This window comes from Eucyclogobius newberryi, unplaced genomic scaffold, assembly GCF_026437365.1.
Source record: "Eucyclogobius newberryi isolate DKJ021-1_F unplaced genomic scaffold, fEucNew1.0.hap1 SCAF_15, whole genome shotgun sequence".
Classification (NCBI taxonomy): Eukaryota; Metazoa; Chordata; class Actinopteri; order Gobiiformes; family Gobiidae; genus Eucyclogobius; species Eucyclogobius newberryi.
Window position 1 is genome coordinate 16,964,660 of NW_027315779.1, and position 26,147 is coordinate 16,990,806.

At 41.4% G+C, this 26,147-nt stretch overlaps 1 protein-coding gene across 5 annotated transcripts in view; it reads right to left on the reverse strand.

Moving 5' to 3' along the window:
- The window catches only part of LOC140360919 (cell adhesion molecule DSCAML1-like), a 41,082-nt gene that overhangs the window by 8,828 nt on the left and 6,107 nt on the right, over positions 1-26,147 (reverse strand). For 3 of the 5 annotated variants that reach the window (XM_072446397.1, XM_072446394.1, XM_072446393.1), the window contains exons 2-19: positions 25,601-25,921; positions 21,698-21,844; positions 8,951-9,097; positions 8,592-8,870; positions 7,122-7,397; positions 6,533-6,829; positions 5,750-6,022; positions 4,940-5,224; positions 4,732-4,851; positions 4,468-4,644; positions 3,756-3,955; positions 3,459-3,555; positions 3,225-3,353; positions 2,982-3,149; positions 2,765-2,835; positions 2,338-2,578; positions 1,480-1,626; positions 891-1,046 (exon numbers count right to left, since the gene is read on the reverse strand). In XM_072446397.1, coding sequence (XP_072302498.1) covers positions 891-1,046; positions 1,480-1,626; positions 2,338-2,578; positions 2,765-2,835; positions 2,982-3,149; positions 3,225-3,353; positions 3,459-3,555; positions 3,756-3,955; positions 4,468-4,644; positions 4,732-4,851; positions 4,940-5,224; positions 5,750-6,022; positions 6,533-6,829; positions 7,122-7,397; positions 8,592-8,870; positions 8,951-9,097; positions 21,698-21,844; positions 25,601-25,921 — 3,531 coding nt within the window. Of the gene's footprint in view, positions 1-890; positions 1,047-1,440; positions 1,627-2,337; positions 2,579-2,764; positions 2,836-2,981; positions 3,150-3,224; positions 3,354-3,458; positions 3,556-3,755; positions 3,956-4,467; positions 4,645-4,731; positions 4,852-4,939; positions 5,225-5,749; positions 6,023-6,532; positions 6,830-7,121; positions 7,398-8,591; positions 8,871-8,950; positions 9,098-21,697; positions 21,845-25,600; positions 25,922-26,147 lie in introns of those variants that run through there. The other 2 variants (XM_072446395.1, XM_072446396.1) reach the window with 2 other exon arrangements.

Here is a 26,147-nt window from a genome sequence, read left to right on the forward strand (position 1 = left end):
AGGCTCTTCATCCAGTCAGTTGGCCTGTTCACAAGTGGGGATAACAGGAGTCAAAGTTAAGAATAGGCAGCTCACATCAGGGTGGTGTGAACGAGTGACTGGGGAGAAGGTGCATTTCCTTTGGGAAGTGATGAGATGAGGCTAAAGGGGAAGGGTACAGAGGCAGCCATCATTATTGTAACGGGATGTCCATTTCAGAAGAAGAGTGGCAGAGGGGGGGGTAGCTTAGTCCCATCTGGTGCCCGAGAGCTGCCCAAACCCAATATAACAGACCAGCAGCATGGGTTACAACAATACTCTAGAGTCTCAAGACAAAACTTCAAATAAATATCAGATTGTTTATTAAATATACACATTGTAGTTAGCAAACTTAACGAAGCCCAAGTACATAAAGTATTGTTAGTGATTTGGAAAATGGTCCAAATTATTTCCTCTTGTTGTTGTTCTATCTTTCCATCTTTAACCCTGAGGCCCCTCCTCTTTCCACTTCACAAAGAGACATGGATCTTGCTGTAATCCCGCCTCCAATGGTGTAAGCACAAAATTAATTCTCTCTAATCCAAGAGGAGTTAATCCCCATGCCTATGGCAAGGGGTCTGGTAGAAGGGATGCAGTCTTACTGATGGCTGGCTGACTTCGGGATGCAGCCCTCCCTCAGGCCTGAGCTATGCACCCAAAGCCTCTTAATGCTCATTAGTAGTGCTAATGGAGCTTCCAAGCATAAATGAGCTTTTGTCATGGGTTTGAGATAGATACAGCCGAGCCCTGTGTTTTGATGTATCCCCCTCACTTGTTCCTATTTCCCCCTTCCATGCAAAAGGGGGAAATATGATGTTCTTCCCAAAATTCTGTCTATATCTGTCCATGTGAATGTATATGAAAATACTTACGGTCTTCTCGAGTTTGGATGTAAAGGACGTTGCTGCGGACCCCGTCTCCGGCCTGTGTGTAGGCCAGGACCTGGACGCTGTAGTTGGTGAACTTCTCCAGGCCTCTGAGCTCCACCTGTTCCCGAGTTGTAGTGATATTCTGCATCTCTCCCCACTCTGACAACGGACATACATTATTATTTAAATCTACAGTAGGAATAACGTTTATTTAGTATAGCTGAATATTTGTTTACTGCTTAGCTCATTGTTCAATAACTACTTCAACTACAGTATTTTTCTTTACAGTAGGCTTACATTTTATTCGTATCAATTTGTGTTACGTGCCATAATTGAATGATATCATTATTATTTAATTTTTTAGATGTGCATTCAAGGAAAAAAAAATAAAGAAATAATATATAATATACATGTAAAGCACTATTTGCTTACACATAAAAGGGACAGATTCTGATGTTGTCAATGAAAACAACAGACACATTGACAACACACAACATGGAAGTGCATGGATGGGCAGGTTAGTGAAGTTTAAAATGAGATAGGTGATAATTACTCTGCATTGGCCACTGGGCTTGGCCCCCACAGCACCCACCTCCGTCAGGGAAGAGGGACCAGAACACAACGCGGTAGCCTTTCAGCACACCGTGCAGCGTCAGCCGTGGAGGCTCTGCCCATGTGATCACCGCTTCGTCCGACGTCACGGAGATGGCACGCACGTTTTGAGGAGGCTCACTGGGCACTGTGGAGAAAAGCCGACGACTGAGTTTAACACAAGTGAAATGCATTAATCAGACATTACAGCTGGAAATATTGATTTAATGTAATATTTTAGTTTGTTTTATTAGTTTGTATTTGATTTCTTTAATTATACTTTACTCATAAGTATAAAATGTTGTTTGGACAATCCTCTTTAAGATTGTTTAGACCCACTGCTATGAGCACAAGGGGTTAAATGTAGATGAAGTGGGTGGAGTGAGCTGCAGTAGGCAGACTAAAACCTCCAACAGCACAAGGCACATACCCGGTATTTTGAGATGCGAAACTCACACTTACAATTACAAGAGTATTTTCAGTTATCATGACAACCATGTCTACCATTAATGACCGTCCACTTGGATAAAATAAAACAAAAAAATGTGTGTCGTGTTAAAAGATAAGAGAGCCAGATAAAGGCTGAGATAAGGCTGGGTAATAGGATGACAGATAAAGGAAGCAGAGGCGGAGTGGGCAGACATTTATAGAGTAACATGGATCCCTGTTCCTCTCGCTCTACCAGCCTAATGAGAGAGCTAATTAAAGAAGAAAGAATAATGGGGGATGTGCAGCAAATCCATTTCTACCATGTCGTCTTTGTGTTCATGAGCGTATATATGGATAAGAGAACATTTTTTATTTAATTTCATTGTAATTAGCTTGTTATAATATTAATTCCGATAAACGTCTTTCTTACCATCTTCCAAAGTTGTTGCATTGATCTCAGTACTAGACGGTCCTGTGCCTGCTCGGTTGAAGGCCTGAACCACCACCCCGTACTGAGCAAACTTCTTTAGATTGTCCAGTGTGTACACTTCACTGTCTCCAGTGGCTTTCATCTCCACAATACTGTACTGGCCATTGCTGCCAGGACCATTCTCTCTGTAACCAATCTGATAACCACGGATCACACCATTCTGCAACTCCTTTTTTGGAGCCTGGAATAACAGAATATACCAACACATTATTTTGAATTTCAAAACTTAAATGACGTAAATGACTTAAAATAAAATAGAATAATCTTGCAAGAGAGTTTGTAGAGAGTTCGTTTATCTCTAACTCATAATATACAGTATATAAAAATAGATGCATATGCAGCACTCATTTAAAAGTAACATATTTACCTTCCACGTGACCCGTATGCTCTGGGACGTCATTGGTTGGAGGATAACTTCCACTGGGGGCCCATCAGGTGCTAATAAAATATGTAATACATTAAATAGACATGTTACTACATGTTTAGAAGTAGAAGTAGTAATAAATAATATAATAATAATCTAATAATAAGAGTCCAAGTTATTTTCTGCCTTCATGTGAAAACCCATTCAAAAGTGCACTCACGTGCTTCCTCTGTGCTGATGGTGAGCTCTTTGCTGGGAAGGCTGCGACCGATCTTGTTGTAAGAGTACATGCGAATACTGTACACACAGGCTGGATGCAGCTCAACAATGTTAGCCTGGTTATTGGTGGGTGAGATGTTTCTTGTTGTGTACATGTGATCCCAGGAATCTGTCAAACAGAGACATTTGTATTTTTGGATATGTCATTGGGTAATATACAAAGCTGTCAAAAGGTCTGGCCTACCTGATTTGTTCTTGTATTCAATGTCGTAGCTGGTAATGATACTGTTCCCATCAAATCTTTGGATCCAGCGTAAATTCATGCTTCTGTCTTTGACCTCACGAACCTCTAGTTCCGGGGGATCTGGAGGTTCTGTTGGAAGTGATGATTAGACCAATGAGCAAAGCAGCAATAACTAACTGAGAGAATACTAAGATTTTATACTATACTATGAACTATGGATGGTTGCGAATGTACCTTGAACAGTAAGTTGGATGAGGCCACGGCCCTCTCCATAGGAGTTAATGGCATGGCAAGAGAAGAAGACGGAATCTCCTCGCTCTGCTGGATTCAGCTGTAAAAATACAAAAGGAGAGATGGATTGATTATTCACATGGTCTGTCAACAGTTTTAAAGCTAATACCAAGATAATGTATATAATGTTTAGAATGACAATAGAAGTCTTAAAATGCTAATGCCAGCAGATCAAATGCTCATCACATAGTGCATATTATTCTATTTAATTAAATGTGCTTCTTATGTTGAATAACTGACCTTTAGGGTAGAAATGACTTCGTCCCCCTTCTTGTTGATGGTGATGGAGTAGCGAGGATTCCTCTCGGCATCAATGACAGTGTCTCCTCTCTCCCAGCGGATGATGATGGGTTGCTCGCCTCGTGCCGTGCAGTTCAGATCTTTTGTTTGGCCTTTCCGTGCCATGGTGGTGTTCGGATGGCTCGTGATCATGGCAGGAACTGAGCAGAAGCGCACACACACATGTCACTGGGACGAATCGCATTATAAGGAGCAATGAGACGAGGGAACAGGGATGTGATATTACAAATCAGGGATACATTATAGATGTATAGACATATCTATTTCCTCCCTTGGCCCTGCATTTTTATTTCACGCTTCAAGCCCCACTAGTCCTGCCTGATCCTGATCCACCGTCTTCTCTGTTCTCGGTCTATCTCACTTTTACTTGCACGTTATTGATTTGAGGGGTTCCTGTGGTTTTGTTTTCATAACTAATTCATCAGGTCTTTCTCAAGCAAACATTCAGGAACATGAAGACAGGCAGCCGGGACATATCAATCAATATAATAGTTGAGGTTTGGTTAGGTTTGCACAAACCTCCCTTGCCTGGGGCAGGAGTGAGTCTGATCCTCCACAAAAGCTTTGACTTTTGACTTTACAATTTTGCAAGCCAGAAGACTAATGGAGGTGATAATATGTTCAAGTCCTAGATAGAAAGAGTGATGCTTACTTTTGACAGTGAGGATCATGCTTTTACTGATGTCCGAGCCAACTCCATTGGACGCCTGGCAGAGGTAGTAACCCCGATCTTCCTCCAGAACATGACGGATGAGCAGAGAGCCATTGGACATGATCTGAATTCGGCCTGTAAGAGGCACCGAGTGATACTGCTGTGGGTTTCCCAGACCTATTCAGCAGAAACGACAACATCTTGATGAACTTTTTATCTTTCAAATTATTTATCCATCATGTAAAAATATTGTTTAAACTTTACCTTTAGCGTGTTTCCACATGACTTTTGGTGGGGGATAACCCTCGACAGAGCAGTTAAGGACACCCGCCTTCCCATAGATACAGTCCTGGTTGTTGGGTTGTACCACAAATCGTGGTGGCACTAAAAATGTGTTAAAAGCGTGTAAGACGTATAATAAAAATCAACATTTATAATTTCAATTAACCTACCGTATTAATTTTACACTTACCGGTAACTATCAACTGCCTCTCCCAACTGACAGTGGCAGCAGCATTGCTGGCAATGCAGGTGTAGTTTCCATTGTGCTTTAACGTCACCTTAGATATTTGCAATGAGCTCATGAATTCTTTGGTCTCTATTGCGACTCCAGAGGCGGAGCCTGGGATTATGAGCTGGCCATCTTTGTGCCAGGTGATGCGTATGGGCATGTCCCCAGATGACACCACACAAGCGATATATATAAGCTTTCCAACCGAAGTTGAGGGGATGTCAAAAGGTTGGATGAGTGGTGGCACTGTGGGAGAAAACAAGCCAGAGAGAGAATAAAGTCACCATAAGACAGAGAAGAGCAGAGCCAAGTCAAGATCTGCTGTAGAAAGGAGAAGGCCTCTTCTCAGCCCCATCCTGCAGCCCATAATAGCCGCTCTGGTTAGAGTCCAATTGGCTGGAAGAAGTCAGTCCGTTGCCATAGTAATGGAGGTTGGGGTGGGGGCACTACAGCTGAGACATCTGGGGGATTTAATCTAGGCTTCATTATTATTCATCTAATTAAATCAGAGACACACTCACACTCAGGCACACACCCTTAAACACCTCTGCAGCTGCCCCGCTCAGCCATTATTACCCCACTCACAGATGCAACAACACACCAAGGCATACTGCTGCATACATTTGACCAAAATGCTCTATTATATGCACTTTACTTGGATGACAAAAACAGGACTGAAATGGAACTAAGGTAACAAAGTGTCATATTTAATTTAAACATTACAACATAATTACTGGTACTTTACAATGACACTCAATACATAATACATACCTTTGACAGTGACATGAACAGTCTGGTTGATTGACACTTGGGGCTGGATCAGCACACTACACAAGTAGGTGCCCTCATCAGAGCCTTTCTGTACGTCTGTCAAACGCAGGGTGCCGTTCTCAAATATCACTTGGCGATGATTATCGGGCAGCTGCATGCCGTCTTTAAGCCACTTGATGGAATAATAAGGGTAGCCAATCACACGGCACGTGATATAGGTGTTTCTGCCTGCCACTGCTGTGATGTCCCGCATGGGTCTTATTCTGGGCGGACCTGAGAACAGGGGGAGGGGAGGGAGGGGATGGAGGGACGAGACAGACAGAGAGGTAGGAGAGATGAGGTGTGGCAGAGGTCAGAGGTCATGGTAGATGCAGCAGCAAAGAAAGAGGTGATACAGGTTGGGGTAAAGTGATTGGGTCAAGTTGACAAGTGGAGAGGGAGGTTAGTTAAGCTCCATAAAATGAGGATGTATCTGAATGTCACTGTTTTTCATACAGTATTCTTAACGTAATATTACTGGGACCAAGTACAAATATTTTCCCTTCAATAAAGCTTGACACTAAAGCTATATCTTGGGTAAAAAAATATAGAGCTTGAGGGTCCCAAAAGAGGCACATACGTATATGACTTCACTACAGGAAAATTATAATCTTGCACCGTAATATTTAAAGTCGTATTCAAAGTCTAAGTAGGCCCATGGAACTAGTACCTGCAAAGAAACTGCTGTGTTGATTGTGTGAAGTCAGGTGTAAAGTGCGTTTATATTGAAAAACAGACAGGCACCTCTTACGTTTATGCGCGCTTGGTACTCTGCGCTACCCGCCGAGTTGCGTGCGACGCAGCGATATACTCCTCCATCTCGGATGAGGGGGCTGCTGACGTTCACATGTGACACGGTCAGGCCATCTGATAGCGTGTACTGGCTGGTCTTGTAGGTCGAGTCCCGCACCACAGGCTCATCGTCCAAAGTCCAGGTGATGGAGGGTGGTGGTGCTCCTTTTGCACCGCACATGAGGGAGAAAGGCTCTCCAGGGTTGACCACACGCTCGCTGAAGGATGACACAATACGGGGAGTACCATCTAAAAAAGGTAAAAAGAAAAGTTGGGTATAAACACAAGGTATTTATAGTCATACTTGTAATGCTCATTGGCGTGAAATTATCAACTAATGTGGCTAATATCCACCTGCACATATTATTCAGTTGTTAATTTCAGACAGAGGGCACAGTAATATGATTACCGGTACTTGACATTGTCCTGTACCTTACAGGACAATGTCAGCATTTCTAACCACCAAAAGAACATTTTGGTAGGGTTCTAAGTGTCAATGTGCATGTACATGATGTTGGATACAGAGTTTCAGTACACATACCCTCAAGCAAAATAATGGAGAAGTCCTGAGAGGTGTGGCCCTTCCTGGTGGCGAAGCATTGGTACGCGCCGGAGTGTAACTTCTGAGCCGCAGTGATCTGAAGGGTGTCGTTGTGCTGGCCCTGGATGGACATGTGCTGGTCTGGGACAATGATCTCTGTGTTTCGATACCAGCTGATCATGTATTCTGGGGAGCCTTCCACGGAGCAGGTGAAGAAGAGCGTACTGCTGATGCCTGTTTTCAAGTTCTTAGGCGACAAGTTCACACGCAGTGGGTCTTTGGAAAGGAAAGACAGAAAAACATGTAAATACAGCAGGCGATGTTGAATAAAGAAAATGCAAATATTAAAACCTCTTGTTTGACAAATTATTATAGAAAACTTTACTTGTGAAACAAAAGCTTCATTGCATTGATATTTTATTTTCCATTTGTGTGGTATATGTTATAATGTATTTGTGTTACTTGTTTGGTGTTTTTTGGGTGGGAGGGGCAGGTTTTAAGGGGAAGAGATCTTTGTTGTTACATCTTTTATTCAGGTATTTGTTTTTATGTGTCCGTCTTATAGTATTGTTTAGTGTCATATTTGAATGTCCTTTAAAACTGTGAAAATCAAAACAGATTAACCAAAAATAAATTTTAAAAAAATGTCCAATGAAAAGATGTAAAGTGGTACACATTTTTGCATGTATGACATAGATTAAACTGGACCATAAAGCATGATGTATGAATTTAGCGAACATTATAAGTCTGAGAGAATGGAAGGAGTAAGGCACAATCAGCAGCAGTGACACAATCAGTTGGACACACTCATTAAATAGCAGCTGGAGATATCTCTTCACATCTCTGTCCACTTCTATGTGTGAAGCGTGTGTATGTTATATATGTCTATGTGCAAAATGTCAGTGAGCAATAAGGCAGCTGGTGGTGTGTGCTGGGGGGCATCGCTGCGCCTCCCAAACCCCCCTTGCCCTGTCAGAGTCACAGAGTGTGCTGCCATGATGTGCCCACTGGCAAATCCTTCGTCTTCCACTCTGTCTAGCCTTGTAGCACTCTCTGTTTTATTGAATGGCTCACACAATGTACATTTATCTCCACCCATTTTTATTATTGTGTTATCAGATGGCAGACAATGTCATTCCAATAGTCTTTGGATGTGAGATAGTCCCCTCTCTGACCCCTCATCTTTATCTTTGTCATCCTCGCAGTCCTCTCTCTGATGACTGGTGCTGGCAGCAGTGTTAAGGATCCAGTCTGAGTGAATTACTGCCCTGTCTGGGGTTTGGAGGGCTGATATGACAGGGCATCACACGACTCACACACATATTTGTCACACTCAAGATGCAACTTATACGTGTGCCTCAAAGCTCAAGTAAAAGAGGAGCTTGACTTTCCCTGTCTGCCAGCTCGTCTCAGAGAGGCGATGGAGTGGGAGTGTGGCAGCTCATTTGGTGAGTGTATGGACTCACACACCTATAACATGGAGCTGTCCGGACACTTCTTTTGAGCCAAAGCTGTTGGTGACCTCACAGGCGTAGCTGCCACTGTCCTCCAGCCGCAGGTCACTGATGGTCAGTCCAGTCAAACGCCGTGTCCAGCGAGCGTCTGAAGGCAGGGGCCGGCCGTCTTTTAGCCAACGCACTGTGGGGCTGGGGTAACCTCCTGCTATGCATGGGAGCTCGATACTCTGGCCTGCATAGACTTCTCCTGCTTGAAAACTGTCTAGGATGGTGGGAGACGACTCATTGGGGTCTGAAAAAATATGTTAGAATACACATTAAGTTATAACTCAGTAAAATGACGGAGTTATATTATTGTAAATTGATAGTTACCCATCACAGAGAGCCTGGCTCCGTTGCTTTGGCGTGTCTCGCCACTGTACTTATGTCTGGTAATGCACCTATAGGTGGAGAGGGCATCCTCCTTCTGAACATCTGAGATGTACAGAGCCCCAAAGGAGGTCAAGGAGAACCTGTTACCTGAGGGGCAGAAAGACAATAAAAGGCACACATTAATAATGTCACACAAACATACAAAAAACCTGGTACAGATATAGTATTGTTCACATTGCAAAAACATATTGTGTTAAGGACAAACAGCTGCCTGAACAGTTGGCACTACCTAAACTCCTAATGTTGTGTCCAAAAACCTGGCAAATGATCAAAGCCTAGAGGACACACAGACAGTGCAGAGATAGACTGCACATTGTGTTGAAGTATATACACTTCTTCCAAAATGTTAGTGTTTTGTTGTTGTTTTTTCAAATGTACAATATATACTTATTTAACATGAATAATTTATTATAAGTCTGTGTTGACCGGGTGTCTTCAGGGTGAATGGGTGCACAAATAGGTAGCTGCTATGGATGGACTGTGCATACGTTTGTATGACTGAGAACAGGCACAGCTGCCTTTGTTTGTCCCCAGAATTAAATCTTACAGGATAATAAGCACTTTAGGATTGCGACTCTCACAACACCCACTATTCGCCTGTCACAACACTCTGACACAGACAGGGAGAGACGACTGGGTCTGTCAAAACCACGCTTTCAGACTTAACAAACTATTCATTTGATTTGCATTATTGTATTGAAAATGGTAGTAATTTTTGTTCACAAAAGGAGTTCTATAGATCTTTAAGGACAATGTTTGGACTGTTTTACTGGCTGGCTGTACTTTGCAGTCAATGAACAGAGTGGCAGATGGAGTAAAATATTAATTACTAAATCAGTGTGCTCCCTCAGCTTTTATTCATGCTGACTTGACTAGATAACGAGAAACAGAGCCAATGTTTCACATCATGTACAAGTGCAGACGGCTCAGCAAAACATGCAGAAATGCACAATGAGTCTATGCAGTTTCTGTTAATGTCAAAAGCAGTATGTGTATATATATACATGTCTAAATCATGTCGGATAACGAGAATTTGTTTGTCGGGTGTATATATATATATATATATATATATATATATATATACACCCGACAAACAAATTCTCGTTATCCGACATGATTTAGACATGGGGGGGAAATATTATATACATATATAAAATATGCATTTTTTTTAATGCATTTTCCTAGTTTTATAATTTTTTATTTAGAATATAATTGTTATTTTCTACACCCCCAGCGGCATTGAAGGATGGGTCAAATGCAGAAGACAAATTTCCCTATGGGAAAGGCTAATCTTTATGTAATAACAATCATATGTAGATTCATTATTTATTTCCGGATCCTGTCTAAATCATGTCACGGCTAAAGACGATTTTATGAATGTGGTTTTGTTGCCTTACGCGTGTCCTATGAAATGGAAGCGCTAAAGGGCCCTTGTAGCTGAAAAATAGAAGCACTCACAGATCCACAAAAAGTCTCCACAGGAACCATTTAGAGGTTCAAGTATTTTTTATCAAATATAAATGCTTTTATAAAGAGTCCTTTCACCCAGAAAGAAGCATTACTCAAAGACGCTCCAGTGCCCTGAGGATTATAGGATGTTGTTTGGTAATAGTCACATGGAAGTGCATTAATTGCGTTAGCAGGGTAAACACTGGCCTTATGATGGAAATGTAAAATTGTATTTCAGTTTAATTTAAAATATGGTTATAATCATACATATCATCCAACATGTGTGTGTGTGCGTGTGCGTGTGCGTGTATTTTTCAAATCTGTTAAAAAAAAAACTGTGTGTTGTTGTTGTTTTCTTTGAACCATGACATTTAGACAGTTTTGTTTTGAAAAGGTCTACTTGTGATTCCTGTCTATGTTCTAAAAAGATACATTTCTCAATAATTAATAGTGCATGGCCTTTACAGACCTCTCTGGAGTAATAAAAGTCTGAGTCATTTATTGGATTTCTGAAACCGCCTTTCGACCAGACTATGAAAACTGAGGCAATGGAGGGAAAAGGCAAATCATGAGAAAATAGATGTTTAACAAATGTGTAAAATAAAAGGCGTGACACTTGGGCTATAAATAGGGTCTATACTGTAGCCAGTATGAGTTAGTATCAGCCTCATTTTCTCACATGCAAATGAAGGCGTCGGCGCACGGATAACGAGGCCCATATTTCCACCTCCTCAGTGGGGCCATTATTTATTGATGTTCTGCATCTTCCCCCCTCCCTCCCGCTCTCACGCTTTCTTCTTCCTCTCCCTGTTGCTAGGGTCTTCTCACTGCCATCCTGTTTAGTTTCCAGCATTAGCAATTATTAAAGCACAGCATGTTTACAATCAGCAACACTGAGGCATTAAGGTTGTCTGTTGCACTGCAGTGTACAGCGGTGAAAGTGTGTGACCAACAAATGATAGTGGAAAATTAAATTAATGGAAATGTAGCAGCGGGGAGTGCTAAATATAGACATGAGATGCAAATGGGGTTCATCCAATCACAAATATTTGACAAAATTCTCCTCTCTTCCGTTTTTTTTTTTTTTTTTCAAACAACTCAGTTTATTTTAGTGGAGCTCAAGATCACATTTGATTCTCGGAAGTTCTGTATCATTTGGTTATAGTGAATAAAAAGATTAAAACTTAACCAACTCAAAGACTAATAGTTATAGAAGATTATTTGACAGTAGTAGGATAAAGGTCCGTAATCATTTTGCACACCACTCTGTTGTATCTTTTCATTGTTTTTGGAATGTATTGTTTACAGTTTTTTGATATTGCTCAAATAAATAAACTAAATAAAACAATGAAATAACAATAAGGTTATTTAGCAAATTGCATTTGCAAAATACATATAACAGTAAATCAGAAACATATTGTGTTCCTGTGAGAGTTAATTCTATGAAGTAGATAACAAGCGATCGAACAGGCCTCTCTGTTTCCCCCCGGCAGATCTCTGACTGTGATCCCAAGGGGGTCTTACTCAACTATGTTTACGATCCAAAGCAGTGGATCCTTGCCTTGAAGGTCTTTCCCAGTTAAAGGAAGGTTAGTCTATTTTCACTTCTTATTAGACAACCAGAAGTAAACATAATGAGTGAGGCAGCAGAGGGTCAGGGGATTAACTCCTCCACAATCAGTAGCCAGACGTGGATGAAGACTGACTGAACAGGTTAAGATGACCCTTAAAATCATATCTGTGAGTTAGAATTAAAATATATATGGATTTTAATTTGGCTCTTCAGCAGTAATGTTTTACCAACACAAGCAATTATTTAAACATTTATTAAAAATCTAAATTTATTTTAAACACCATATCAAATGAAATACATTATAGTAATAAGCCAGTTAATTGGTTAATACACTATATCAACCCGTTAAAAATATTTTCATGCTATAAATTCATCTATAAATTAATTTATTGGATTGATTAATTCATTGATTAATTTATTTAAATTACATAAACAATCATACAGTGGACTTATATAATTATTACATTTTAATCATTGTTTTTCAATTACACTGCAACTGTTTTGATGTTTTAAATACCAATCGTTCTTCCAAATGGCCCATTATATTCAGCTAATAATCAATAAAAACTAAGATCTGAATCAATAAACATTATCAATAAAATAATTAGCAAATTGAAGACAGAACAAACAAATATCAATATCAATCAAAAGTTCTCTTGTCTGGTCTCCATTTATGTCCAGCTAACCACAGTGGAGACACATAGGGAGGAGCAGATCACAGACTTGTGACTGTCACCAAAAACAGGCTTCTGTAACTGTTCTTTGAGCTGCAGGAACATTCTGCTGCAAACAAATGCAGACGCCATGAGTGGTAGTGCATTTAAAATTGGACAAAACATCATTGAACATAAACTATTGTCTTGGTCAATGACAGAAGTCCAAGATTGCACTCACAGTTCTATGCCAGAGCGTGACCAATCAGAGTTGGTGCACTGACTTTAAATCAGAAGACAAAAGGAGAAGGGAAACAATATGAAGAATAGTCAGTCGTTCTGTCCTGTGCTCCCCACTCAACCTTTATGCAAAAAAGGATCCACATTTGTATTCTAACATTGCGGCTCCTCCACCCTCCCGATGCTCTCTCTAAGCTCTCCACTGTATACATTAAAAGCCCAAGTAGAAGCAGGTGTCAGCCAATAAAATATATACACTTCCCAATCTTTATTCTGCTGCACACTTAGTGAACATCTATGAATGGCGCCCTCTTAACTCCTTTCAATTCATATTCAAAGCGTGTTTTATTGGCACAACTGATGTGTTACAACTGATTGTGTGACGGGAGCCCACCCTAGCGCATCCAAACAGCTCAAGCAGAGCTCAGTCGCAACACTTCCACTTGAGGCCTTCCCTGCATGAGTGAAGAATTGTAATTTGGGCGTTAAAAATACTCTGTCTCAGGCACTGGCCATTTTTAAAAAGGCGACAAGATGCGTGGACATGGGAGGGAGGAGGGTTGAGAAGGCTCTGTCATGTTTTCATTAAAAAGCCACGCTTCACTGTCTCTTCCTGCTGCCGCCCGCACTTCTAAACCAATTCTGACTGCTTACCTCATCTTTCAATCATTTCCTCTATACTGAATAAAGTGGGGTCTCTGACACAAAGTTATGGGACCCCTTAGAAATGTCAGGGGGGAGGTGTGGTGACAGCAGCCTCCTCGTCGCTTCTGCCTCGCTGACTGCTATGTCCCAATTTGCCCTGTGTGACTTTCAACAGTAAACACTGGGGGAGGGGAGCACACACACAGGGGTGAGTAGAGCGGGTGCCGTCTATTGCACATTGACCAAGTCGGAGACAGGACGTAACTCTTGGTATGCAAAAGAGCACATCTCTGTAGATATAACTCAACGCAAAGCCGCAGTGATGCCACGTTCCAGTCCATAAAGCCGTCCAGAGCATACAGGCAGACGAGGCCGCATAAAGCTAAATGGACCATCTCAGATAGACGGACTGCTGAGGAGATTAAGCATCAGTAGAAACATCAGAGGAAACGGGGAATGGAGGGGAAGAGGATGGAGAGCAAGAGGAATAGGGAGAGATGTAGAAATAGGACTCCATTATTCATGACGAGTGTTTCATGTGCTCGGTGACATCTGGGACAGCAGTGATAATGAGAGTCCCAGGAGAGAGAAAACTACATATACACAAAGCACATCTATGTCCCGATACACCACAGTGAAAGTGTGCCACTGTGGTCTGAGCACACACCTTCACTGGATCGCCCAAAAAACCTGAAACTCTGTAAAACAACAAATTGTTTTGAAGCTCCTTCTAGTGGCCAGTAGGAGTGGCTAGGATGTAAAGTGCATGTCTGCTATCATATGTTCAAGTCTCTGGGTGAGGCGGTGTACTCCAGCTTAGTCCATTGCCCGAGGCAGTGAACTGCATTAGCAGCACTGAGTGAGCTGCCTGGTCCCTCCCCATTAGACCACTGGTGGCAGAGGAGTCACTGACCAGAGCCGAGAGGGTTAGAGGTTTAGCTGACAAAAAACACATGTCCACACAAACAAGTGTTTAGCCAAAAAACTGCAAAATCATGATCTGCACCTCGAACTAGCCTTGTTAAAGTAACTATGTCAATAAAAACTACCGGTGAGTCAAGTTGGCAATAGTAAATAAACAGACCGTTTCATTTTCAATACACATTCATTGTGACACTAACCGATTTACTTAGTGGATACTGCCAAAATTCCAGTGTAAAATCCCTATTACTTTCAAATACTTTTCCAAAATGATATTTCAACAAAGATGGCAAACGCAATTGTGGCAATTGACATTCCTTTGATTCTATCCAAAAATAAAATTAAAAAATACACATGGATCGCAGATAAAAAAAGCAGTCCATAAACTTTTTTTGAAAGACAGTCATTTAGTTTTTACCTTGTTGGCGTGTTTTGGTTACTCAATTGCGAGCCATATTCAAAACTGTCACTATGGTTTCTCTATGGTGAGCCTGATGGACCTGACGGGTCATCCAGGCTGGCCTGTCGCCCGATGGTCTCTGGAGTAGCGTGTCCCATGTGTGGGATAAGAGTGAAGCCCCGTCGTGCCTTGCTTTCTGATTTCAATGGCCTCCTTGATCCAGTGTTTGAACTTGTTGTTCTCTGGTCCCAGACCCCCTGCCCCGTCCCAGACCATAAAGTGGTTATTCCTTTTGCAATGGTCTGACATGGCTGACTTTAGATTCTGTTCTGTTTTTTCTTTGTTTGTTCTTGTGAGTCTCCCTCTCCTTCTCACACTTCTTATTGTGTTCTTTTTTTCAGATGAAGAATTCCCGTCCTCTTTCACCGATGTATGGTTTTTCTGATAAGTGACACGTCACCAACGCCGGTGACCGTTTTGAAGATGTAGCTGAAAAATGTCAACAAGGTAAAAAACTAATTGTATTGTCTTAAAAAAAGTTTGTTATTCAAATAACAATTTACAGGCATAGCCTTGATAAAAAGCACTGAAACAAATAAAGCACCATAACAGAACATGTGTATACACAAGTGGTGACAGAAGCACCGGACAGCACCTCATTGTCCTGACATGAGGCGCTGCATATCTCGGGTTTGTTTGATCATTTCTCTCTGTATTAATAGAGTTGATTGGCTAACAGAATATGTATTGTGTTGCCACTGCAAATCCCACAGATGTATCAAAAGCTATTTATTTTCATGACATGTCTTTTACTTTTCTGCGCACTGGGGTCAATTAAGGGGCGAGAGAGTGTTTGGACAGCTAATATTACAGATCAGTGGGTCTAAATTAGAGATGTAAGAACATAGCATCAGTAATCCCATCTCGGCACACTTAATGCATGCAGGGGAAAATACTAGTGTGGACAAATGAACTAAAGTGTTTAGAGAATCAAATTATATGTGTATATAACCAGCACAATACCAACTGATTGAAATGTTACTATCTTCATTCTAAATAACGGCTAGGATGTATATTTCTTTAAATGTAATTCCTTAGAAGATCCCACAGTAATCGCCTTGCATTAATCTGTCTTTCACTTGCCTTAACAAAGGAGCAGAAACCTCCCAAATCCTATTTCTTAACCCAGTCTGTGCCACATAAACATCTACTTTCTCTTTCAAAGCTGTCACTTGAGCTTTTGCGTTTGTTAATGGGTCAAAATTTCAGACAAAATGTAAAGATCAACTGGCAAAACATCAATTAAAATGTATACAGCAACAAATTTCTACAATTGAATCTGTGAACCGGTCCAGGAAAGAAGCAAAAGGGAAAAGTGAGTGAGACTAAAAGATGTGAGACCAACATACTTCACACACAGCTCAGAAACTTTCCTCGAGTAGATGTGGTTTGCAGCGTAAACAGTGGTCAGTTCTTTGTGACAGTGATGTGCTCACAGGGCCTGTCCTCTCAGCCTCGGTCTGTGGCTGACACTGATACACTGCTTGTATGTATTTGATTGAGACACAAAGAGGTAGGGCCAGTCAGTGAGCAGCATGCCGCGTGCACAAGATTTGACATGTGTAGTACTATGTAAATAGTCGATAACAGTCGACACTTGTCTGCCCTCTGCTCTAAGCACACAAAGCCTTAGGAAGCTTCATTGTTGAGGTCCTCTCACACTCACCCCCACCACCTTATCCCAAACTGGGCCCCTCAAGCAGAGATAATCATGCCTTTTGTGCCTTGCTAGCTCGCACACACAGATTTGGGCTAATTAACACACCCACCCACGTGCCTCTTCAGCCTAACTTAGTCAAAGATAGCTGCCAGCACCCCATCTGTTCCTGACCTGCTTCTGGACCCTGTCACTTTAAGCTGGCTCAAATGTGAGAGAGTGCTGAACACAAGTATTGTTAATGCACACGAAATGATGTAATATAATATAATTCAGCAGCTCTCATATGTTTACATTAATTTGAATGATACATGGTCCAAAACCTCATCTGCATGTCTTATGTGCGACCCCCTGCCCATGTCCCGCTCTGTGCCACACGGGACACAGCAGATGAACAACAGAGCGGGGGGCGGTTCGGTGGTCCGTGGGTTCTGTTCGATGAGCCCTGGGGACGCCACGTGCTCCTGCCCTCCCCGTCACAGTGTGTCCCAGCTGAGTGGCCCAAGCACCATGGGACAGCCATCATACAGCAGAGCTGAGCCGCCTTAATGTAGCCACAGTTAATGTTTAATGAGCACTCCATTTTCAGCAAGTCCATGCAAAAAAACTGAAAATGGCTTTATCGTGTTTGTTTTGAGTGCAGACAAAGAGAAATACATGTGTAAGAGAGACATCCTTGTATATTTACACTTCAGTGTGTGTTTCCCAGTGGTATCCACAGGGCCAGACATTCCTAGACAACCGAACTTATTAATGTATTCCTGTTCTGAGCACTCAAACACAGATTTACACACTCTGGCTCACCATGAGGTCCCTCTGCCATGCTGTCCCTGCACCTGTGTGGCCACAGACTTCAATAGCTTACTGTGAGTGGCCACAATATATAAACCAGTTATCCTTTCATGAGAAGTGAATTGTATGCTATCTTTTTTTTTTTATTCGGAATAAAAGCTGTTTCCAAGCAATTTTACCAATGTGGGACATAATAAATGTCTAATATTTTCTTGAAGCTAAACCTTAAAAAAAATTAAAAAAAAAAAATGTAAATATATAAAATGTGTTTATTGCAAAGGTTGATTGAAAGTTCAGTCATTTTGAAAGTGCTCCCAATTAACCCCCAGTATAGCAGTGTGTACATGTAAGCGTGTGTGGTGTCAGTCACGCTGACCTCCAGCAGGGCCCCCTGGGGACCACAATTGATCTGAAATGTAGCCTGTAACTGACCTCGGCAGTAGCCCTGTAGACCCCATTACAGATTAAGCTTACATTAAGACCAGATAATGCCATTCAAATGCAGACAGGTTAACGACAGAACACATTTGGTTTTTTTACATGAAAGTCGTACTTCTTAAATATTTTTCCATCACACATGTTTGACAGGACAGAGTTAACGTTGTCAGTGACATTGTTTCTTCAGCCTCACATGGACCAGAGACACATAAGCACACAGTGTTGCAGGTGGATTAGATGGAGAAGGCATCTCCTGTGGACCACCATGTGGTCACAGCCATCTGCTGATAGTCTCTGTTCATCACAACCACCAGTGAGCTTTGTGATGTTCAGAATGACAACCCTCAGAGACGGGACCCACACTGTGGACATTTTTACACTTCTTCACCAGCTCTGCTCCTTCAGATCCCTCTTCAAAGAGCCACACGTCCATTGTCTCACAAGGGTCACACAGCGCAGGCTTAGCACAGGATTGGTGTGAAGGAAATAGGTCAGTCTGCCTGTACCCCTCCCATATAAAATCTTTTACTCTCCTAGCTGGACACTAAAGTGGGACAGGCAATAGGACACAAGCATAGACCGCACAACTCCAGATGGGGAACGTGTGCCTCTGACAAAATGGGACCTGCTGAGGGTCAGAGGCCTCGGCAGCATTGTGTTATGTCATTGACCCAGTCTGCAGTTCACTATGTGATCCTCCTACTGATCAGGGACAATCCTCCAGGAAAAAAATATACCCAAGGGAAACATAAACACACGATATTGTGGGCTTATGTAGTTGCCACACAAGTATGTCTATAAATCATTCATTGGCAACAAGATGGGGTAAAAATAAGAAATAAGTACATTGCAAGTGAAGGAATACATAAAATAAGGATATTATTGTTATGTCAATGTTAATTCAATCTCATATAATAATACTGTACTGTGGTTGTTTGGTCTATAAGTGAAATTTAGTTTTTACATATTCTAGTCTAGTGCAATTAATCTTCATCAACGTGAGAGGCAGAGTATTTGTTACCACGGAGACAGCTAATGGGGACTGAACTAAATAAAAGACACGCAAGTCAGATGAGTAGAATGTAATGGTGTTTCTATTTTGGTCCACAGTTTCATCTAGAGACAGGTAAAGAAGCCTCGTCTTGTGTCCATTGCACACTGGGATTAAAAGCATTTAGGAGAAAAAAAAATTGACCAGAGTTTTGCCAAATTCCTAACACACACAATCTCACTGTGGTTTAAGACAAAAAATAAGCAACAGGCAAGATAGGTGACAGAAACAAACAATGACTCAGTGAGCTCTCAATTTCAATCTCAAAATCAATTTTAATTTTCACATCTTCATTAGGTCTTTCACTAGCGCAGCAGGGGAGAGGAGGAGGAGAGGAAGAGAGACTTGTCGAGTTAAATGCGATCAGTTACAATCAGTAGCAAATGTCATCAGTGACATTTTGGGTAAACATATTACATAACCACAATGTGACATGATTCTACTGCATTTACCTGCAAGCAAGAGCATTGTCTGAATGTCAAAGAATGTATTCTTCTTGAAAACAACACACATGGATCAGTTTACTTCCAATAACTTTGTCCTATTAGTTAAGAAGGCTGTGAGCAACAAGGACACTACCACTAGTGCGGTAGTAAACAAAACAGAGAAGCAGACAGGACAAACACAGAGCCAGATTAGGAAATACTTTAAAACATATGACAAAGATGTTCAGATGGTAAAATAACAAGCAATTTACCAGCCAAAAGAACTGAAAAACATTAAAATCATACTGTCATTGCACTAAAGCCATTTGTGGCTGTACATGATGGTGATGTCTCGTGTTGATTGACAGGAAGGTTATGGTCAAGGTTGACTCCAGCCACGTCTACTGAGGTGAACAGTCTTGCCATATTCAACATCTGATTCCCATAGTTGCCGCTCATCAACTGACCTATAAAGCCCTAATTACGCACAGCAGCCACAGCAAAGCACAGCAGCACCGACAACCATGTACCAACAAGGAGAGGAGAGTTGTCAAGACCTCCACATAAGAGTCTTCTGCCAGTGAACCCGGGGTGAACTCAACACAGACGATTCTACTGTATATCAAAGATGTGTGCTGGGGATGGGCTACACATGGCAAAGCTATTCTCATCACGGATCAGCAAATGCTACAACAGGATTTGAGTTTGGCTAAAGACTTTCATGAGACACAGAAAGGCCAGAATGACATTAATCTAATCCAAACTTTAAATTAGATACTTAGGCACAGATTTAGTGATCATTTAGATATACAATACTTCTACTAACTACTACTAACTTTTGCCTCTAAAATTGTCACAATTACAGTTTTGTAGTTACTAACATTTATATTATGATCTGATTAATCATTATTATTTAAAGCCAAAATTAATGATCTTGACATCTTTAGATTTGACATTGTTTTGAGAAAATAACTATGCCAATAGGACTCCCATTTCCCCCCAAATTAATGACAATATTGAATACTATGAGTCCATCCGGACCAGAACCTCCCGCCACAAGAACAGTTTATTTCCCTCTGCCGTTGGACTCATGAACACTTCCATAATTTAATCACAGCACTGTTCACTTTCTGCACTACATATGTATTGTGTACAACTGTAAATGTGAGTGCATAATCAAGCCTATTTTTTTATTTTCATTATCATTTTTTTATCTGATAGCTTATTGTTATGACTTATTTATTGTTCATTGGTTTATTGTTTTATGTTGCGTCGATCAATTTTTGTTCATTGGCAATGGCAATAACCATTTCTGATTCTGATAAGCACTAAATAAGTTCAAGTACAATGTGCAAAAATAAAGCAAAGTTATTACTCTTCTAATGTTTGTGATAAAGGAAAAACCTAAACACCAACCATAAGGTTTAGTGTGTAAGTGTGCGAAAGAGAGACAGTGTCTGTGTGTTTTGCATAAAAAAAAGCCATCTGCCAAGACCCGAGGCCGTTCTTGTCCTACTACCCTCCTTGCTTCATCCTCTCCTCTATCCCCCATCCGTCTATGCTTCATTGTTAGAGCAAGCATTTAATGTTATGTTATAATAAAATTAAGCTTGTAGAAGTGAGCAAGTGCAGCTGACAAAATAAATACAGTAATTCTGCCCATAATAACATGTATTTACAAACCACTCCGAGGATCGGAAAGAGCAGACATGGTTGTGTTACTTCACACGCACTGACACACACATACAAATGAGGTTAATGAAGACAAATGGGGGGCCACACCACTATTGACATCCTGTGTCTCTGAATGTAGCTCTGTTCTTCAAGGACACGATGTAAAGAGTCAAAGCACCAAAAAAGAGTTGATTTAGATGTCAAAGAGTAACAAGAGGCCTCAAACTAAGATGGTCAGAAGATCATTATCACAGTCTGATAAGTCTGTGGTGGGTAAAAATCTTGAGAAAAATGTAATTAAAGTTTGTTCAATATATGTTTTTTTTTTTTTTTTTTTTAAGTTATCAAGAATTTTGAAATTCTATTCTAAAAACCTTTCTTCAAGGAAGTAGAATTTCAGTTCTCCGGCTAGTCATCCCTCAGAATTGCAAGAACCTTTTAGAAACATCTTCAACTCAAAACCTCGTCCAGACAACAGACAACTTCCTTTGTTAGATTGAGAGAGATGGGGAAAAGGAAGAAAGAGGGGGAGGAGGGGACCAGCTCAGTGATCCAGAACAGTGAGTAGACAGGAGACATGAGTTTAGAGTCCAGTTGAACATATCACACTCAGCGGGGCACCAAAAGAACAGGCACACAAACAAAAACACATGGAAACCCAATGAAATCGGCCCCAGGATCCTCTACACAGCTGCGTGTCGCTGCCTACCTGGGACGATGGAAACGGTGTCTCTCTCCCAGGACACGACGCTCACATACTCCTGCACCGCGGCGGGGATCAGGCACTTGAACACTGCTACGTTGCCCCGCATTGAGCGCTGGTCTGCTACGCGGACAGTGTAGGGCTCCCTGAAAACTGCACACAAACAACACCATGAGAACAAGAATGGGAAATCTTGCTTAATCAATATTTTCGGCCATAATTGAATTATGTTTAGATCGCCAGTGACAAGGATATGAAATTTGATCAAAGTGGCCAACAAATGAGTAACACTACTTTAAAGGATTATTATACAAGATGCAGTAAAACGCAGTGACCGAATAAATTAATCAAGAGTAAAAAAAAGTATTTGGAGAAACTTGAGAACTGAGTAAAAGTTTCAAATTGAATTTATGGTTTCTGAGTTAATATATTATTAATATATTATATAACAGACAAAACATGAAATAATGCACAGATTATAGTATTTCCAGAGAACAGACACAAAAATAACCAAATCTAAAATTATATTAGAGAGTTAGGGCGAAACATTTTATACTGTCAACATAAAGCTTGTATCACAATAGACTTACTCAGGGTGGAAAGATTAACCAAACCTTTTCCCGGCAAGAGCATCGTTACTTCAAAACGAGTGTCACAATTCTAACATTTCAAACTCAATTTTGATACCAAGGAATAGGCTCAATATTCAATACCGATGTTTTACTTCAAATTAGAATTTAGTAGTTTCAATACTAGCTTTAGTATTGATTCGTATCGGATTTTCAAATCTTTCAAGCCGTGTGGCTGGGCGCTCCCTTAGAGATAAGGTGAGGAGCTCAGCCACACGGGGGGAGCTCGGAGTAGAGCCGCTGCTCCTCCACGTCGAGAGGAGCCAGCTGAGGTGGCTCGGGCATCTGTTCCGGATGCCTCCTGGGCGCCTCCCTCGGGAGGTGTTTCAGGCATGTCCCACCGGGAAGAGGCCCTGGGGAAGACCCAGGACACGCTGGAGAGACTATGTCTCTCGGCTGGCCTGGGAACGCCTCGGGATCCCCCCGGAGGAGTTAGAGGAAGTGTCTGGGGAGAAGGAAGTATGCGAGTCCTTGCTCAGACTGCTGCCCCCGCGACCCGGCCCGGATAAAGCGGCAGAAGATGGATGGATGGATTTTCAAATCTTTGGCAACCCTACTTCAAACTAAATATTACTCACGTAGAAGTAAAAGAATGGTGTCAGAAAACTACTCTGAAATGTACAATTTGTTCAAAAAATTGCTCAAGTTAGAATAAATGTAACTACTACATGTGATCTTTGTGACAGTTAGCATAGCAAACACAAATTCAAAATATTCTTTGTATCAAATGGTCAAAAGTCCTTCAAATGGAATGAAAAACAGGAAAAGGTTAAAGATTTAAGGTGATCAGAATGGGGTGTGGTTGGTTGTCAGACTTATTATATGCAGGTCCATGCATTATTTTACATCGGTGAATGAGTCTTGTTAGCAAAATTTCATGAAAGAAAGAAGGATTTTGAAGGTTGCTAAGAAACTGGTTTGGAATTTCTTCCTTGGAAAAGACTACATGCATAAATTCATGTATAGCAAGAAAAAAATAATGTTTTTGAAATAAATGTGTACTACAGCTGCTGAACTGTTCAAAATGCATCAGCTATATGTCATTAAATCTGATACGCTGTCAGCACTGAAGCATAATATCAAAGTTGTTTATTCTATTGGATGATTTGCAATGTACGTAGTTGGATTACGTACTATCTAAAACCTTAAATCATGGTAATATTTTGAATAATTGTCCATTTATTTTCCTCTCTGAAGAAGTCATAACAATGTAACAATGTCAAAATGTAGTGTTTCGTTGTCACATGAACAGTGAGATATAAAAGTACACATAGTTTTACCTGTTTGAACTATATATTGAACTGAAAGTACTCATTGCTGCTGCCTACAATTCTCAGAGTTTTTATGATTATTATATTTGACCTGAAAAATCCTGATTATTGATTAGCCGAATAATCATGAGGGAGCAAAGCTAAACTTTTCTAAATATATCCTCTTCCTGACCACAGTCGACACAATGGTGGGTAATCCCTGGTCTTCGGGTCATGTGAGTACGGAGACAGTAACCAATACTGTAGAGTATTAGAACAGGCGCGCTTTGGAAAGTTGAATGTAAAAACAGATTTTGACCGCTGGAGAGAAGAGGGAGGGACTATTAGGTTGACTACATGATGATACGCACTCTAAACTAGCCTTGCTCAGCTGTGTCTGCACCTTTCATCCAGGAGAACCCAAAACCCCTAATTCTCCATTTTACATAAGATGGGGTCTGGCTTGGAGCAGCTTCACACAGTCTAATCAATGGAAAGCACCAATTAGGTTTGTTAATGAGAGATAATTAAAGTAGTGCACTGGGGTTATATATAGTCTGGCACAAGAGGACAGTGGAGACCGAGGGAGCACAGAAGGAGAACAAACTAATGAGGACAGTGAAGAATATGCTACTATAGTTTCTGACAAACTTGTATTAAAGTAATTCAATCCATTATTTCTTAAGTAATTTAAGGTTAAGTTTTAAAACATTTAAAAATAAATATGTGTCAGAGCTTAGAAAATGTTAAACATTCCAATCATACAGCATGTTGAATCAACATGAGATCTCTTATACTGGGAGTTTTGATTTTGGGCCTTGCAGACGGCATTTGCAGAGGTTATATGAGTTAAAGTGCAATGGTTCATCACCAGCTCTGTCAAATAGGTGCAAATTGGGCTTCAAGCTAATAGGATGTGATGCTACTGATGTTTTATCTGTAGACTGTGTTCTAGGTCAATCTGCGTTTGGGGCAGACGGGTTGTTTCAGGGCAGGTGGGAGATTCTCTCTGTCGGCTGTGGGATGGACTCTTTTGGTGGCTGCCAATCACATCTGCTCAGACTTCGTAAGTCAGAATCTCTAGTCAACTGAAACGCCCCTTCAAAATAACATGCATACATTGTATATTTACTCACACTGATAACATATGATACTCATCAGAAACAGACAGGCAGCTCTTTGAATGGGCAATTTTTTAAACCCTCATTTAACTTTCATTTCCTCGTGGCGTGGACTGCCGATTAGTCCTACCACGTATCAATCATAAAACGCACCTACCGCTCACCTGCAGCCGCGTGCGGATCGTCCCCACGAGCAGCACGTTTCCGCGTGTCTAAGTGCATTGATCCATCATAATATAGTTCCCTCAGTGTATGGGACAAAATTAAGATGGAGAAAGACAGTTCGAGCTGACTCAGAAGAAGACGGAAGTCTACGGGAGACGAGCGATGCGATCCGTCGCGCTAATAAACAAACGCACGTGCGTGTTGTATCAGTCCGCACGGGGGAGTGCGCATGCGCATTTCCGCCTGAGCTCTCAAATCGCCAAAAAATCGTCCATTGCGCATTTAACTAGAGTTGGATTGAATTAATGATTGAACGGTTGCTGAACAATTGGGAAGAATGTAGTGGTTGTAGCAGGTATACATGCGTTCGCACATCCGGGAACTTGTACAATAGCAACCCGAGTCCGCCATTTTGAAAGGGGCACCTCTACTACATACAATATCCAGGATATGTGAGGCCAAAATGCCCCAAACCGGTGTTCTGTAAGGTCATTGCTCTGTTGACAGACCAAGGAATGATAGCTTTGTCGTGTACCTTAGTTTGCTGTTATCGTCTAAAGAATCAAAGTATTCGTAGCTCATTATGCAGTAGAAAAGGACGCAGTCGTGGTGGTTTGTATATATCTCGTGCCCCTTTCAAAATGGCCGATATGAGGGACGTCCCGGATGTATGACGTCACCGCGAACACATGTATAAGAGAAGATAACAAAGTCAGTGCTAGTGAAAACAATGACTGCACCCACCAGCTTTGATGCGAATGTTGGGGCTGCGGATCTTGCCCGCCTGGTTCTCTGCAGTGCAGAAGTAGTCGTTGTCATGGATGTAGCTGTTGTACGCTGAGGGGGAGAAGGAGTACAGCTGGAGCGTGCCGTTGGGGTGCACATGGCGGATGTGGGGTACATCGTAGATGTCGTCGCCGGTCGCCAGGTACCAGCGCAGAATGGCACTAGGGGTGCCCCCAGCTGGACAGGGCAGGGACACCCCCACAGAGCTGGAGTAGGTTACCTTCTGCAGAGAGGCATTTACAAAGTACAGCCTGGTGGAGCCCACATCCTCACTGTGTACTGTGGAAGGGACACACAAGAGCAGCCTGGTTAATGGGACAAAGACTGAAGACTAAAGGAGTATTTCAACATTTCAGCAAGTTTTATTTTTCTCATTTGATTACAATAATTTGATAACTCGAAATATTACTGGTAATACTGCATTGCTAGAATAGAACACTTTAAGCCGAAATAGCTTATGAATTATGCAATTTAATAAACAGATTTCCCACTGGTTCCCGTTTCA